The following is a 17,240-nucleotide window of genomic DNA, read 5'->3' as shown; positions in this document are numbered from 1 at the left end:
AGGAAGAAAGAGGGAGAAGCTTAGAACTGAGAGTAGACCACTAATCAAAAAATCTCTAAGAGGCTGAGCAGATGGTCATAACCGGACAGACACGCAGCTCACCTCCATGACGACAATGTCCTTTGAGCTCTGTGTCCGGACTTTGGGATGTTGGACCTTCACGGCCACTGTCCTCCCATCATGCAACACTGCCTTGTGAACCTGTGCCAGAGAAGCAGCGCCCCGGGGATTCTCATCGAAGGAGACAAACAGATCAGAAATCTGAAGAGGACAAGAGACAAACAGAGTTAGAGGAGAGGAGCATCCATTCCAGAATGTGTGTATATCTATCCATCCATATGAGCGTAGATCCATCCAGCCGTGTGTGTGTGTGTGTGTGTAGTCAAGCCCCGCTTATCAATCAGTGAGTTGGGGCTTTGCTGCATGACTGGCCTTTTCTAATGGAGGCCCAGAAACAACAGCAATCCATCTGCCTCTTCACAGGGCATGCCACAGGCTACATCTCTCTCTTATCTCCCCCCTCTCAGCTTCATATGGGTAGGAAATATAGATAATATACTCTCTATACAACTCTTTGTGCCCCCCCCCCCCCTTTAATCTAAGGGTTTTAGGCGCATGGGAAACAAGTTTTTCTAAAAACATGAGTATCTTCACATACAACCAACATAGTTGATTCTATACAGACCAAAGGTAAGGTTTGAAGTTCATTTATGTTTCCTATATGAGGTGTTACGACTAAAAGTACACGGTTTGTATTTGTATGTATCAATGTCCCCTTTTTCCTCCGTCCTCACCCAATGACACAATGCTCTTCCAGTAAGCCTTGCATTTAATCATGTGTGTCCCAGAAGGGCATTGAGCAATTATGAAGACTAGAATAAACAGCTGATCTTGGCTGGCCATATCTACATTCAGAATTCAATGTATTGAAGTCCAGCCTCGGGAAGTAGTTTCACAAAGTCTGGTCATTTTGACCTGAAGTGTATGATAATATTCACTGTGGACAATTACACAGTGGCTACATTGAAGTACACTAAATCAAAGAGATTTACTGTGTTTGAAAGTAATTCCATTTAATACCGCTAGGCAATAAACGTATAATTCATCACATGGAATTTACATACTGTACCACGTAGGCAATGATTCAAACCATAACAGTCCCAGTCAAACGTAAAGACCCACAGCTTTGATATGTACGCCAGAAGATTACATGAAGGTGGGGTTTCCTTGTCTAGTTGCCCTATCAGGTGTTGCCCAGCCTTACTGAGAGGGAAATGTTTCTCATGGTTGCGATTATAACCTAAGTGACATGTACATTAAGTGTCTTTAAGGGTACAGTAGCTGGGATTGTAGAAGCAAAATAATCCCAATAAGGTGCAATCAGTCCTAATGTGTTAATTTGGAGCTCTATAGTAGCGGGTCATTAAGAGAGCTACAAACATGGTCCAGAGACGCGGCCCAGAGACGCGGCCCAGAGACGCGGCCCAGAGACGCGGTCCTTTTCTCTCCTTTCTGTTGCATACCTCTTTCGAAACCTGCCGTCCCTGAACTGACTTCCAGATTGCCCAGTCTGGCCTGGTTTTCAGGGCAGAGAAATAAGTGTAATTAACAATAACAGGTGACATATTGCCTTGATATATTTTTTTATTATTATTATTTCAGTAATAATAATAAATGGTTTTGTAGTCATTAATCAAAGCAGTTACGTCCAACATGGCCTGGATTTCAGTTGTGTTTGCTTAAAATAATTGTGTAATATAATAAGCCACACTTCCAATTTAATATCCCAGTACGCGTTTATTTCGATGTCTTGCTTTGCATAGTACAGTGGCCAGAAAGTCATGGTCGCACAATTTGTATAACGTTTCCAAAATGCCCCAGGAATTAATCCCAGCATCCACTGTGATTTCTGGATGAACTGGGAACTTTACTTAAATTGGGCAACCCTCCCTACAGTGTATTTCCCATTGGAATTCAGCTTAAGTTTTGACAGCAAGATGGAACTTGTGCTAACGGGAACAACAATTTCAGAAGAGTGCGAAAAAAGTACTACATGGTTGGTTTACTTTACAAAAATATATGTTTTTAATCTTTGTGTATTAAATCAGTACATGCAAAAATAAAATAATTCCAAAGTATCAAAGTGCAGTCAGTGTCACATTACTATTTTGAAATCATTAGTAACATTACACTAACTTTTAGTTAAACTAACCACTAATATTTCAGTAAAAATGTCTTAGGGTTTAGTGCAGTTTTCACCAGGTAGCCATGTCAACTACATCCCAATTACAGCACAAACAGGCATGCAAGCAGAAGCATTTACAGTATACAACACACCAGTTTGGGTACTTTCCTAATGTTATCTTTTATTGTAACTTGTTACCTGTCAAAATGCATGTACATTTTTGTATTAATTCCTTTCTATTATTTGTATTATTTTCCTCCATCGGTTCTGTTTAGCTCAGTTAGTAAAGTATGGTCGCTCTGAATAAGACAATCCATTAAATCACTTAAATGTTTAACTTAATGCTAATTTGAATAACACTGAGAAAAAAGAAAGGCATCCAAAAGTATTTTTTTTGCTAACATTATTTCAGAATTTATAATTAATCCTAAATGTTTCTAACACATTTCTAAAAAGTATCTGTAATCTGATTTCAATAATTAAGTTGGTTTGAAGTTCGTTTTTTATATACTTTGCTCACACACTCTAATACACCAACAACTATGAAAAACAATGAATTGCTATCCAGTGAATGTTAGATGAATGTTAGATGATCTATTCCAGCTCTAGGAGTGTGTGTGTGTGTGTGTGTGTGTGTGAGAGAGAGTCTGTCACGATGGCAACCAGAGTGAACACAGCCAGCCAAACAGGTGGTGAGCGGGCAGAAAATAGGCAGGGGAGTGGGCAGGGACTGGCCTGGGCTTGAGGCCAGGGTCTGTTTCTTCCGTGGGGTGCCAAGCGAATTCTGACACCGGTGCCAAAAGACAGTTGACAGTGCCAGGATAAAATGGGCACTCCTGGTAAACCTGAGTCTGACGAGTCACCTCATATTCAGATGGGGGGAAACCCCTCCTTGTATGTACACGTGTGTAGACAAACACGCACAAACACACTCACGCACGCACACACCATGGGTACCTTGCACATAAAACAGCAACTCACCTTCTGACCTACCCAACTGCAGATGGGGAAAAAAACATTCAATATGAATTTAACCTTCATTCCCTGAGGGAGGGAACAAGTGCCAAATGAGTGGGAAAAAATCATTGAGCATGCTAAACAGTGATAACTAAAATCACGCCCGACAAAGCCCAATGGGTGCAAAACACCTGAGAACCCCACCTCCCGTGTCATAAGTAACCAGCGAACACCAGCACTCATTGATTTTAGGACCACTTGTCTCTAGGCACATCTTTCCCTCTCTAAGGGAACAAAGGTCATATTCAAACTCAAAGGTTCCCAGGGGACAATGCACAGTTAAGCTGACAGGCACAGTTATGCACAGTTAAGCACAGTTATGCACAGTTAAGTTGACGTCTGATGTGAGGCTCCAAGACAACTAGAGGTGGTGACACCAAAGAGGTAGAAACTTACGAAGGTGTGTGGAGAAGCCCACTCAGTGGCCATGCAAATGAAAACTGCAGATAACTCTCTAGAGGGCCCAGGAAACAGCCCCCCTCTCATGCCACCGCGTGCAAGAGGAGGGGGACGTGGTAGAGGGCAAAACAGAGGCCTGCTGAGCCGGTCGACCACACCAGAAGCTCCGGGGGTAGGCCTCACAAGACCCCCAACAGAAGATGAGTGAGCAGGATGGGGTTTCCTTCATGTGAGCGTGGAGGTCAACCAACGTGCCACCCAAGAGCAAGGTGAGGTAAATGGTCCATCATATAAAACCGTCTGGCTCAAGGAGACGTACTCAAGATGAAAGGTGCTTTAACCCTAGAACCGCCAGGCCTTTCAGACCTACAGTATCTACCAGAGCCGAATGCCGTTTCTCGTCATTAGCATACAAATCGGCCCTATTAGCATACATATTCTCCTCCACAGCATCAGCATCCAGCCACAGCATCCGTTCATCTACTGGGTCGTCACCAAACAATATAGAATAGTCAAAACAAATTATGGATTACAGAGTTTGTTAGTTTTAAATAGTTAATTAATTTGAATAAATACAAGAATGCGTTTGCATTGAAGGTAAATATACAAAAAATAAATATACAAAATAAAATACCGACACTAGTATTTTCATTCATTTATTAGGCTCTACAAATGTACAAAATGAAAATTACACAACACTTCAATAATTCAAAATTAATCCATTAGAATTAAGTTTTCATTTTGACAATTAAGAGACCTTATCTACCAGTTTGCGATGATCAAAGGATATACGCATTCACGGAACATCCCGACCTCTCCATCATTACGCACACCTGTTCCTCACTACTACAGCCTATAACTGCCCTGGTGTTTGTCAGAGTCTTTGTGGAGTAGTGTCTGCTAGTTGTCCGTGTGTGTTCGTTGTTTTTCTTGCCTAGTGCGCTTGTAACAGTTCTAGCTGTTTCGGGCTTCATTGTTTGTATTAGGCATTACGCTTTTCAGCTTAGTAAACCCGTTTCATTGTTCATCCTGCGCCTGGGCTCCTTGCTTACCACACCGTGACATACAGTGGGGAGAACAAGTATTTGATACACTGCCGATTTTGCAGGTTTTCCCACATACAAAGCATGTAGAGGTCTGTCATTTTGATCATAGGTACTCTTCAACTGTGAGTGACGGAATCTAAAACAAAAATCCAGAAAATCACATTGTATGATTTTTAAGTAATTATTTAGATTTCTATGCATGACGTAAGTATTTGATACATCAGAAAAGCAGAACTTAATATTTGGTACAGAAACCTTTGTTAGCAATTACAGAGATCATACGTTTCCTGTAGTTCTTGACCAGGTTTGCATACACTGCAGCAGGGATTTTGGCCCACTCCTCCATACAGACCTTCTCCAGATCCTTCAGGTTTTCGGGGCTGTCATTGGGCAAAACGGACTTTCAGCTCCCTCCAAAGATTTTCTATTGGGTTCAAGTCTGGAGACAGGCTAGGCCACTCCAGGACCTTGAGATGCTTCTTATGGAGCCACTCCTTAGTTGCCCTGGCTGTGTGTTTCGGATCGTTGTCATGCTGGAAGACCCAGCCACGACCCATCTCCAATGCTCTTACTGAGGGAAAGTTGTTGGCCAAGATCTCGCAATACATGGCCCCATCCATCCTCCCCTCAATACGGTGCAGTCGTCCTGTCCCCTTTGCAGAAAAGCATCCCCAAAGAATGATGTTTCCAACTCCATGCTTCACGGTTGGGATGGTGTTCTTAGGGTTGTATTCATCCTTCTTCTTCATCGATACACGGCGAGTGGAGTTTAGACCAGAAAGCTCTATTTTTGTCTCATCAGACCACATGACCATCTCCCATTCCTCCTCTGGATCATCCAGATGGTCATTGGCAAACTTCAGATGGGCCTGGACATGCGTTTGCACGAGTAGGGGGACCTTGCGTGCGCTGCAGGATTTTAATCCATGACGGCGTAGAGTTACTAATGGTTTTCTTTGAGACTGTGGTCCCAGCTCTCTTCAGGTCATTGACCAGGTCCTGCCGTGTAGTTCTGGGCTGATCCCTCACCTTCCTCATGATCATTGATGTTGAGATCTTGCATGGAGCCCCAGAGCGAAGGATATTGACCGTCATCTTGAACTTCTTCCATTTTCTAATAATTGCACCAACAGTAGTTGCTTTCTCACCAAGCTGCTTGCCTATTGTCCTGTAGCCCATCCCAGCCTTGTCTACACATTTATCCCTGATTTCCTTAAACAGCTCACTGGTCTTGGCCATTGTGGAGAGATTGGAGCCTGTTTGATTGAGTGTGTGGACAGGTGTCTTTTATACAGGTAACGAGTTCAAACAGGTGCAGTTAATACAGGTAATGAGTGGAGAACAAGAGGGCTTCTTAAAGAAAAACTAACAAGTCTGTGAGAGCCGGAATTCTTACTTGTTGGTAGGTGATCAAATACTTGTCATACAATAAAATGCAAATTAATTATTTAAAAGTCATACAATGTGATTTTCTGGATTTTGTTTTAGATTCCGTCTCTCACAGTTGAAGTGTATCTATGATAATAATTTCAGACCTCTACATGCTTTGTAAGTAGGAATACATGCAAAATCGGAAGTGTATCAAATACTTGTTCTCCCCACTGTACATGAATAAAGAAATGTAAAAATTTAAATTCGGTGAGCAGAGTAAAAGTATGATCAAAGGATAACTTGCAGTAGTGTCTGGCAGTGGCATTTGCGGTTGCTGTTAGTTCGTTTCTTTTTTTTTACAAGGAGGCTCAGGCATTGAAGGTGGCGGCTCATAATTATAATTATTTAGTGTGATACATTTGTAGAATCCTTATCTTCAGTAAAATAAGCAGAGAAAATTCTAACAGAGATGATAGCATGAGTATGCGATTTTGTTTCACTTTCTCTCCAGAAATCTCCAAATAAAAACAGTAATGTGTAACACGTTTGCTGAATTGATAATTGGTGATTGCTGGTATTTCGTTTGGCAAATCATTATTTAGCATAAGAAATTTGTAGAATCATACAAATCATAAGCAAAGAAAATTCAAAGAGAGATGCTAGGATATGTACGCAATGTACGCAGGTGAATAGTCTCTAAACAGTTTTCCCATTTGTCAGTTAGAATTCTGACAGAATGTAAATGTGATATTTATTTTTGTTTATTATGGCATATTGTGTGTGGAGAACAACAACAAAAAATAAGGCTGTAGCGGAACAAAATGTGGAAAAGTGAGGGGGTCTGAATACTTTCCAAATGCACTTTAAGTTACGGATTCTATTAAAATTAAGTAGTTTTCATTGTGCTCCCAGGTATTTCCATATACGACTACATCTGACAACTGAGGGCAGGGTAGAGCCCTGTATCTCTTTCAACCTTGCTTCATTTGGTTGGCCTACATACACACATCCAATATTACAGTCATGTTACACTGCTGTCCTCCAAACACAGTGATGGCCTATCTTACGGTCTAGTAAAGGATAACCCACTGTGGGGAAATGGAGAGAGACATTTATTTAACTTTGGATGTTGACAAGGCAACGTTGCATCTTAACTCCTCTACATTAACTGGATTGGTTGAAAAATGCTGAAGAAATCATCCCGACATGATTTTCATTCTCTACAAGACCATTACATGGGAGATCTAGTTCCAGGCATTTCAATAAACGGCTGCTATTTTAAATAATGGGCATTCCGTCTTTCATTAATAACACCAATCGCCGAAATGGGAATTTCTCCCGCCCCCCTTTAGTATCAGTGGGGTTAGTAATTAGTGAAGGGGGAAGTGAAGGTTAAGCAGCACCAGTCCTCTGGGACAGGACTCGTTAGGAAACACAGTCCCTGCTAGAGTATGCATAAAGCCTGCCCCATGTGTCACATTAAATACAATCCCCCACTGAGGCACTCTATTGTGCTGTAATAGCCAGTGTGATACTCTGTTAACATAATAAGGTGTCACAAGCAATATGCTCCCCCACCGCCTCATGGCTATAGGCCCTAACGATGGTGCGTGGGATGGTGTGGAGAAATTACAAGGTGTCACATGCAATATGCCCACACACACACACACACACACACACACACACACAGTTCAAAATGCATGATGGGCTACGTTTGGTAGTGTGTTGGTTTAACTAGATGTTACGTGTCATATGCTCCTCCCAAGAAAAACAATACATGTATATATTACGGAATACCACGCACACAGACCACATGGATCTACATTTATCGCTATGACGGATAACACACAGCAATATGACACACTGAAATACGTCATGTGTCTTAAATTGAAATTCCCTAATCAGCATGAAAAAGTTGGAAAACGTGGGAACTCACTTATCTAAGTCTCTCTGGATGAGAGCTTCGGTTAAATGACAAATGTAAATGTTCCCTGTCTTTCTTTGTCTCCCTCTCACTCGCTCTCAAACGCTGACTGTCTCTTCTGCTGACTGTCTGTCTCAGTTTTTTTTTTTTTATCACTCCAATTCAAACGCAGTATGGCTTAATGGCAGGAATGACAAGGTCAGTGTTGCCGAAGGAAACCAGTGGACATCATAATCTCTCTCCCTCTCCCTTTTGCTCACTATCCCTTTTTTCCGACACCGTCCCCCGAGCCCGCCTGCCTGCATTGCTGACCCGGCCTGTCCTTTTGTGAAATTATCGGATAATCTGCGTCTTTTCCGATGCTGCCCTGCGGCAGGCCGGCCGCTAACGGAGCGGCTTATCTAAAGCCCCAGGCGACTGGGCAGGCAGAAATGCAGGCGGCTGTGATTGGCCAGATAACGTCAGCCTGACCCCTAACCCTAAACCTCAGAAAGACGGCCAGTGGGAAGGCCATGGTCGCTTGGGCCTCACCTCAATCAGAGTGAAAAATAAAACAACGGACCCAGTTGGAGGGTGGGAGAGGAGGGGTCGAGACAGATTACCAGCAGGGGGGAAATACATCTTTAGATTGAGAAAATACCTTGCGATACATATGAAAGTGTAGTAAGGTAATCATCTACACATGCCAAGTGGACGGCTATCATGTCTTTAGAAGCACCTGACTGCCTTCACACACGGCAGTACATGAAAAGAAATTCCATTATCTGTAGCTCTGGAATCCTGCGGCAGCATAAATATGGATGTCTGAAGGTGAATGTGTATGAGTGTTCCCTCTCACGCCAATGGCTCTCTCTCCATCTCCCTCCCTCCATCTTTCCATAACATTCTCTCCATCTCCCTCCATCTTTCCAGAACATTCTCTCCATCTCTCCATAACATTCTCTCCATCTCTCCCTCCATTTTTCCATAACATTCTCTCCATCTCTCCCTCCATTTTTCCATAACATTCTCTATCTCTCCATCTATAACACTATCCATCTTTCTCTCACATTCTTTCTCTCTCAGTCTCTCCATCTCTCTCCCCATCTTTCTATAACATTCTCTCTCCATCTCTCTCCCCATCTTTCTTTCACTGCCTATCCATCCCTCTCAGCCCATCTTTTTCAGAAAATCTTTTTCCCCATATTTATTCCACATTCTGTGTCCCCATCTTTCTCAATCTTCTCTTTTTCTCCCTCATCGCTCTCTTCTCGTTTCTCTCCCTCTATCTAGTATTACCCTCTGTAGACAGAATGGACATTACCATTTTAATAAAGTATCTTTTCAATTATATATTTTTTTCTTATTTTTCCTTATTCTACCCCCTAGTGGCAAAACTGTCTCTTTCTCTTCTTGGGGCATGTTATTGTGGACCACTGTTTGAAATTGGTGATGCTATCTTAATTATAGAACTAGAAAAAGGCAACAGTGTTCTCTACATGCAACACATGTTGTCTTTCTCTTCCAATGGAAATCGTTTTTCATATTCTGAGGCTATGCATTTTAATGTATAACTGCTTTATTCATTCTCAGAACAAGTTCATGGAAAATACTTGGAAGAATGAAAGATAAGATGTCCTGTGTTGTGGTCTAACAAGCGTCAGTGTTTTTCCCTTTTCCTTCAATTTCACTTGGCACAGTAAACACTGTCAATCTCGTCAACCAATTAAATTCTTCTAATAGTTTGTTGTGACATCAACACCTCACACATTTCTGTGAAAAAAAAGAGTGGGCCAAACTCAAATTGAACATGTTTTTGTCTATTCCTTCTCTCGCTCTCTTCCCCTTTCTGTCTGGTTCACTCCCCAGGTGGCCTGTATAACGACGGGGTTGAGAGGTGGAATGATGGAGAGCTGTCCGTTCTGCGGCTACAGCTTTTTTAGTTCAACCCCGGGCTTTCTCAGCTTCCGACGATGAAACAATGGCAAAAAGCAATTAGCCAGTGCCCTTGCTATCTACTGAAATTATACAGTTCATGGATATTCAGGAGTCTCTCTCTCACCCAATACTCTCTCTTCCTTCTCCCTTACGCTCACTCTCTCATGCTGTGACTTATTTGGAGGAAATCTAAGGACAATGGGGCCTATAGAGCACAAATCCTAGAGGTGTCCGTGACCCAGAAGCCTTTTTGGAGACCTAGTGTCAGTGTCACTGAAAACCATTACACCACAAACATGCATGAATATACAGGTAGCACACACAATTAGAATATAATCTTCCTTGTCGAAAACAACAACACTATCTGAATACAAGCTGTAAGCTATAAAATGTCAACCCCATCGATTCACATTCTTAAAAAACGAAATACTAGGTGGAATATTTCCTTTGGAAAGGAGTACAGTCTCTAAACTTCCTCCAGTGTTTTTAAATGTTACAGGTTAAAGTCACTACATGAAATGTAACATTTCTTAAATGTGTTTGTGCTAGGGACTGGTAAATCACCGCTTGCCTTAAAAAATAATGCTGATGATCGCTTTCTAATTGAAAAGACATTTTTTAACTCAAGCATCCTAACACAGAATATGGTCCATCGAGCCACTTCCTTTTCTATTTTAAGACACATTGAGGCAATTGAAAAAATTTATATTTGTTGAATGTGTTTGGCCTTTAGGCTCTTATAAACACACCTAAATAGAAAATGAAAAATATAAAGGTAGGGTAAACATAATGAAATCTGAAGGATTTAGATCTATGGTTGGTAATAAATGAAAAGTGTCAAAATGGTACTGGGAAAGTTATGAAAATGTCAGGGAACATATGCATTGCGTTCAATTGCTATTTTATCACAGTCCCTTTTAACGAGTCCTACCTTTAAGTGGCTATAATAGATAATAGCTGATTCTGTTCAGAAGCTAGTAATCTTTAAGACTGAAATACAAAAACACTGTGCAAACCGATAAATAGCAAACCTCCCCAGTGGGTACTCGCGTAAATCCGGTTAAATGAAGGAAGTATCAATGCAATCAGTTGGGTCTGAGGAATATGCCACAGATTGGCAGGCATTCCTCCATGAACTGTGGGACCGGAGTTTGAGGAAAGCCAGCATAGAGGAACCATGATGCTGTCTATGTCAACTCCTTCCCCACTAGAATGAAATACAAAATATAAATGTTGTTACACTGCAGAACTTAACGAACTCAGGTCAGAAACCACTGCAATGGCTTTTGCTTGCAAACCTTCAGGCATTACTACCATATATTGCTTCGGGTGAGTTGTCGGCCCGAGAAAGACCAAAGCTCAGAAAATCTTGTTCCTGTAGCATGGGTCAATGTCCCTCTGTCATTGCCATGGAAGCCTGGCAGGGACAAATTACAACAGGCAGTGGCCAGAGCGATATTCTAAGACAAGCTCTATCCTACCAACCTGCTGTTCCACACACACACACTTGAGCCAGCTGTGATCCAAAGTGACATTTGAACAGGAGAATGCTTTAGGAGCAAGCGTTTCATCTAGGCATGTTTAAACAGGCAAATTAACTTAGATCTCTGGCCTCCAGGCTACAGTCTCATCACATGTTTTTCACTCTTGCTCTTTCTCCCTCCTGGACATTACTTTATAACGAGTTCCCCAGGATGGTCGTTTAAATGTTCATTTGTAGAAGAGGGATTCCTTATTTAAACAGATTGTGTTCATTTCGCACTCCTCACACTAATTAAATTTACTGATACATCAGGTGACCTTTTTACTGGGCCTTCGTATTAGCCATGTCAAATAAACCCAGACATGCTGGCTATCCTACATCAGACCTGGAATCAAACCGATCTGCATTTCAACAATAAAAATACTTTTGCAGATTATTTTAGAATTTTCAAACACACTGCCCAAAAGCCTATTTAAATAGTAATTTTAAATAATATTTTAGTCATTTTAAATATATAAAATTAAATAGATGCAAAATATACACATATACATATATATATATACACATATACATAAACACATACACTCACCTAAAGGATTATTAGGAACACCATACTAATACTGTGTTTGACCCACTTTCGCCTGCAGAACTGCCTTAATTCTACGTGGCATTGATTCAACAAGGTGCTGAAAGCATTCTTTAGAAATGTTGGCCCATATTGATAGGATAGCATCTTGCAGTAGATAGAGATTTGTGGGATGCACATCCAGGGCACGAAGCTCCCGTTCCACCACATCCCAAAGATGCTCTATTGGGTTGAGATCTGGTGACTGTGGGGGCCATTTCAGTACAGTGAACTCATTGTCATGTTCAAGAAACCAATTTGAAATGATTCGAGCTATGTGACATGGTGCATTATCCTCCTGGAAGTAGCCATCAGAGGATGGGTACATGGTGGTCATAAAGGGATGGACATGGTCAGAAACAACGCTCAGGTAGGCCGTGGCATTTAAACCATGCCCAATTGGCACTAAGGGGCCTAAAGTGTGCCAAGAAAACATCCCCCACACCATTACACCACCACCACCAGCCTGCACAGTGGTAACAAGGCATGATGGATCCATGTTCTCATTCTGTTTACACCAAATTCTGACCATCTGAATGTCTCAACAGAAATCGAGACTCATCAGACCAGGCAACATTCTTCCAGTCTTCAACTGTCCAATTTTGGTGAACTCTTGTAGCCTCTTTTTCCTATTTGTAGTGGAGATGAGTGGTACCCGGTGGGGTCTTCTGCTGTTGTAGCCCATCCGCCTCAAGGTTGTGCGTGTTGTGGCTTCACAAATGCTTTGCTGCATACCTCGGTTTTAACGAGTGGTTATTTCAGTCAAAGTTGCTCTTCTATCAGCTTGAATCAGTCGGCCCATTCTCCTCTGACCTCTAGCATCAACAAGGCATTTTTGCCCACAGGACTGCCGCATACTGGATGTTTTTCCCTTTTCACACCATTCTTTGTAAACCCTAGAAATGGTTGTGCGTGAAAATCCCAGTAACTGAGCAGATTGTGAAATACTCAGACCGGCCCGTCCGGCACCAACAACCATGCCACGCTCAAAATTGCTTAAATCACCTTTCTTTCCCATTCTGGCATTCAGTTTGGAGTTCAGGAGATTGTCTTGACCAGGACCACACCCCTAAATGCATTGAAGCAACTGCCATGTGATTGGTTGATTAGATAATTGCATTAATGAGAAATTGAACAGGTGTTCCTAATAATCCTTTAGGTGAGTGTATATATATATATATATACATACATATACATATATAGCTGAGCTACATATACAGTTGTGCTCATAAGTTTGCATACCGTGGCAGAAATTGTGACATTCTGCCAGTGATTTTGAAAAACAATGCAAAAAATTTATTTAAAATGTATTTAAGGATAGTGATCATATGAAGCAGAAATAACCCAAGTGGCCCTGATCAAACGTTTACATACCCTTGACTGTTTGGCCTTGTTACAGACACACAAGGTGACACACATAGGCAAAAATGGCAATTGCAGGAGAATTTCCCATATTTTCCCATTTGCAATTAGTGTCTGTTTATAAATAGTCTGAGTTTTTTAGCTCTCACGTGGATGCACTGAGCAGGCTAGATACTGAGCCATGGGGAGCAAAAGGAACTGTCAAAAGACCTGCGTAACAAGGTAATATAACTTTATAAAGATGGAAAAGGCCATAAAAAGATATCCAAAGCCTTGCAAATGCCAGTCAATACTGTTCAAGCCAAGGTCAGGTATACCAAGAAAGATTTCAACCAAAACTGCCAGAAGAATTGTTCGGGATACAAAGAAAAACCCACAGGTAACCTCAGGAGAAATACATGCTGCTCTGGAAAAAAACAATAAGACGATACTTGAACAAACATGAGCTGCAGGGTCGAGTTGCCAGAAAGTAGCCTTTACTGCACCAATGCCACAAAAAAGCATGGTTACAATATGCCTGATAACACCCTGACGTACTATAGAGCTTTATGGTCACAACCATAAGCTCTATGTTTGGAGAGGGTCAACAAGGCCTATAGTGAACAGAATACCATCCCTACTGCGAAGCATGGTGGTGGCACACTGATGTTTTGGGGGTGTGTGAGCTCTAAAAGCATTGGGGAATCTTGTGAAAATGTATGGCAAGATGAATGCAGCATGTTATCAGAAAATACTGGCAGACAATTTGCATTCTTCTGCTAGAAAGCTGTGCATGGGACGCTCTTGGACTTTCCAGCATGACAATGACCCTAAGCACAAGGCCATGTTGACCCTCCAGTTGTTACAGTAGAAAAAGGTGAAGGGTCTGGAGTGGCCACCAGTCTCCTGACCCTAATATCAACGAGCCACTCTGGGCAGATCTCAAATGTGTGTTTTTTTTCCTTGTTGCCATGTTTTGTTTAATGATTGTGCCATTCTTTTATGACCTACAGTTGAATGTGAATCCCATAAGAAATAAAAGACATGTGTTTTGCCTGCTCACTCATGTTTTCTTTACAAAAAGTACATATATTACCAATTCTCCAAGGGTATGCAAACATATATATATATTTATATATATATATATATATATATATATATATAGACAATGTATACAACATACAATATCATTATGACCTATTTTGCTTGTGCAGTTCTGATTACTAGGCTATAGGGGTGTCTGAGGTTTGGGGCCAGAGGAGAGGCCACGGTTCCAAACGGTGCCCTATCACTTACAAAATGTACAAATTGTGATACTATAGCCTCTTGTCGAAAGTAGCGCACTAAACAGAGAAAAGGCAACCATTTGGAAGTTGGCCAGAGATGATTGTTCCAGCTTTAACAGGGGCATGTGAGTAGCTCTTTAGCGGCTCTGCTGATAGCACATCTATCAGACAGAGAGCTTTCAGAGAAAGGCATTACAAAAGCTAATACATACACTTACTTGCCAGGGGGGATAACGGGGCCACCAAATGATGTTTCCATTGAATGCCCTGGGATTGGACATGTCTGGAGCGTCATGTGCACGTGCAACCAAGAACACTGACAAATACACACACAAACACTGAAGCAGACACTAAGTTTGTGACTGGCAGCCAAACAGAAACATTGGCACAGCGTCATGATCTGTCCAACAACAACAGTTAACGCCATTCCAAACCAATTGTTTGACCCTATGGTGTCTCAGTTACAGCCTTAGTGAGGTGGGCGTATGTATCTAAGAACTGGAATGTTTCTCCTCAGTGGCCTGACTGCCTTCAATGGTGGCAAAGGCATGTTAGCCCAGTGCCGTAATCATGCTAGCCCAGTGCCGTAGTCATGCTAGCCCAGTGCCGTAGTCATGCTAGCCCAGTGCCGTAGTCATGCTAGCCCAGTGCCGTAGTCATGCTAGCCCAGTGCCGTAGTCATGCTAGCCCGGTGACAGTCACCACAAAAAAAAAAGCCCAGACAGGTTGTTCTATTAACATGCTAACCAATATTAACACAGACAGATAGAACAGTAAGCACAGCCAGCCATTGCTAGCGTTCACTGGTTGAAGTTGACTGGTGACAGCAAATATATATAATTTACGCCATCTGGACGGGAGTATTACTCCAGTCATTATGGGGGGGGGAAATTACGTACCCCAGTTGTTCCCATGCAAATGAAAATGTCACTATGCCGTGTGGACCCACAGCTAATGACTATAGACAAAATCCAGAAACACAACCAGTGCACCAGCAAATTGTCTCATAGCCACTGGTCGTGATGTTCTGTTTGACACTGAGACTAATGGTGGTGAACATTGCTTCAGTTCTTCAAGGTGTAATTAAAACAGGCTCTATTTTCTCTTTCCTTCTTTCCACCTCTACGGGTGAATGGAATGGCAGCTCACTTTAGGAACGCATGCAGCATAAGGTGGATGATATGGTTAGTGTGTGTGTGTGTTTGTGTGTGTGTATGGTACGGTGTACTAAAATAGTACATCCTCAGTTGTGTGTGTTGCATCTTTCTCTCTCTCCCTTGCTATACTTGCATCTGTCTCTCTCTCTCTCTCTCTCTATATATATATATATATATATATATCTTTCTCCTCTCTTGATCAATGTGAACTTGTAGAAATGAGCAAAAGACACAAATAAGAGGGTCGATACAGTTGGGCCTCTGATAATGAGAGACAGAGAGACACACACAAAGGAAGTCAGATAGCAAATAGATTAGTACTTTAAATATTCAACACGATATGATTGCCATATTAATAAACTACAGCCTCTGAGACTCCATGAATTTACAGAGAGCAGATCTAAATCTAACTAATGTACATAGGTACATAACTAATCAAAAGGACTGCTACTGTACAACTACTACTTAAACACATGCCATCATGTCAATCAATAAATTAGGAAATCTTAGAATATTCATAGTTGGAGAGAGGGAGTGCAGTTTTAAGAGCCACCTCCATACTCCCTATTCCCATTCACTCAGGTTGTTGAAGCCGGTAGGCAGAGACAGTGACAAAGAGGGATGGCGGACAGAGAGAGGAGTCTAAGTCCCAGACCACAGCATACATCATGATCACACAAACCTGTCAAAACCTACTGGGACCAGTAATAATCGCTACTAGCACCACAGCTCCACTCATACAATGAGAGTTCTAGAACTCATTCAATCACTAGAACTCACTATCAAACTAGAATTCTTGAACTCATAACATTGTCTGACCCTCTTAGAAAGTTCTGAAAGAGATGATAGTTGTGGTAAATGGTCACTAGAAAACACTGGGGCTTTGGGTAATAAAATACAACAACAACGACAACAAACTAAACACACACCATGTTGAGTCTGTCCAAAGATTTGCCTATTGTCAAGACATGAGTCTAAACACTGTGGACAAATTAACTTGCTTACTACTTACCAAAGGTCCTATACCGTACATCAGGTACGATCATAACATATACATATGTACACATACATATACACACACACACACACATAAGTAAGTGTGTATATATATTTATATATATATTTTTATATATATATATATACACACACACACACACACACACACACAGTGGGGAGTACAAGTATTTTTATACACTGCCGATTTTGCCGGTTTTCCCACTTACAAAGCATGTAGAAGTCTAAAATTTTTATCATAGTGAGTGACGGAATCAAAACAAATCAAAACAAAAATCAAGAAAATCACATTGTATGATTTTTTAGTAATTAAATAGCATATTTTTGATCATATGTTTCCTGTAGTTCTTGACCAGGTTTGCACACACTGCAGCAGGGATTTTGGCCCACACCTCCATACAGATCTTTGCCAGATCCTTCAGGTTTCGGGGCTGTCGCTGGGCAATACGGACTTTCAGCTCCCTCCAAAGATTTT

The 17,240-nt window shown here is 41.5% G+C and overlaps 1 protein-coding gene across 4 annotated transcripts in view; it reads right to left on the bottom strand.

The window, feature by feature from the left end:
• Positions 1 to 17,240, bottom strand: part of adck1 (aarF domain containing kinase 1) — a 123,058-nt gene that overhangs the window by 44,692 nt on the left and 61,126 nt on the right. For all 4 annotated transcript variants that reach the window (XM_034297449.1, XM_029125556.2, XM_029125555.2 and 1 more), the window contains exon 5: positions 103 to 261. In XM_034297449.1, coding sequence (XP_034153340.1) covers positions 103 to 261 — 159 coding nt within the window. The remainder of the gene's footprint in view (positions 1 to 102; positions 262 to 17,240) is intronic.

This window comes from Esox lucius, chromosome 15, assembly GCF_011004845.1.
Source record: "Esox lucius isolate fEsoLuc1 chromosome 15, fEsoLuc1.pri, whole genome shotgun sequence".
Taxonomy (NCBI): domain Eukaryota; kingdom Metazoa; phylum Chordata; class Actinopteri; order Esociformes; family Esocidae; genus Esox; species Esox lucius.
This window is presented reverse-complemented; position numbering and strand designations above follow the sequence as displayed.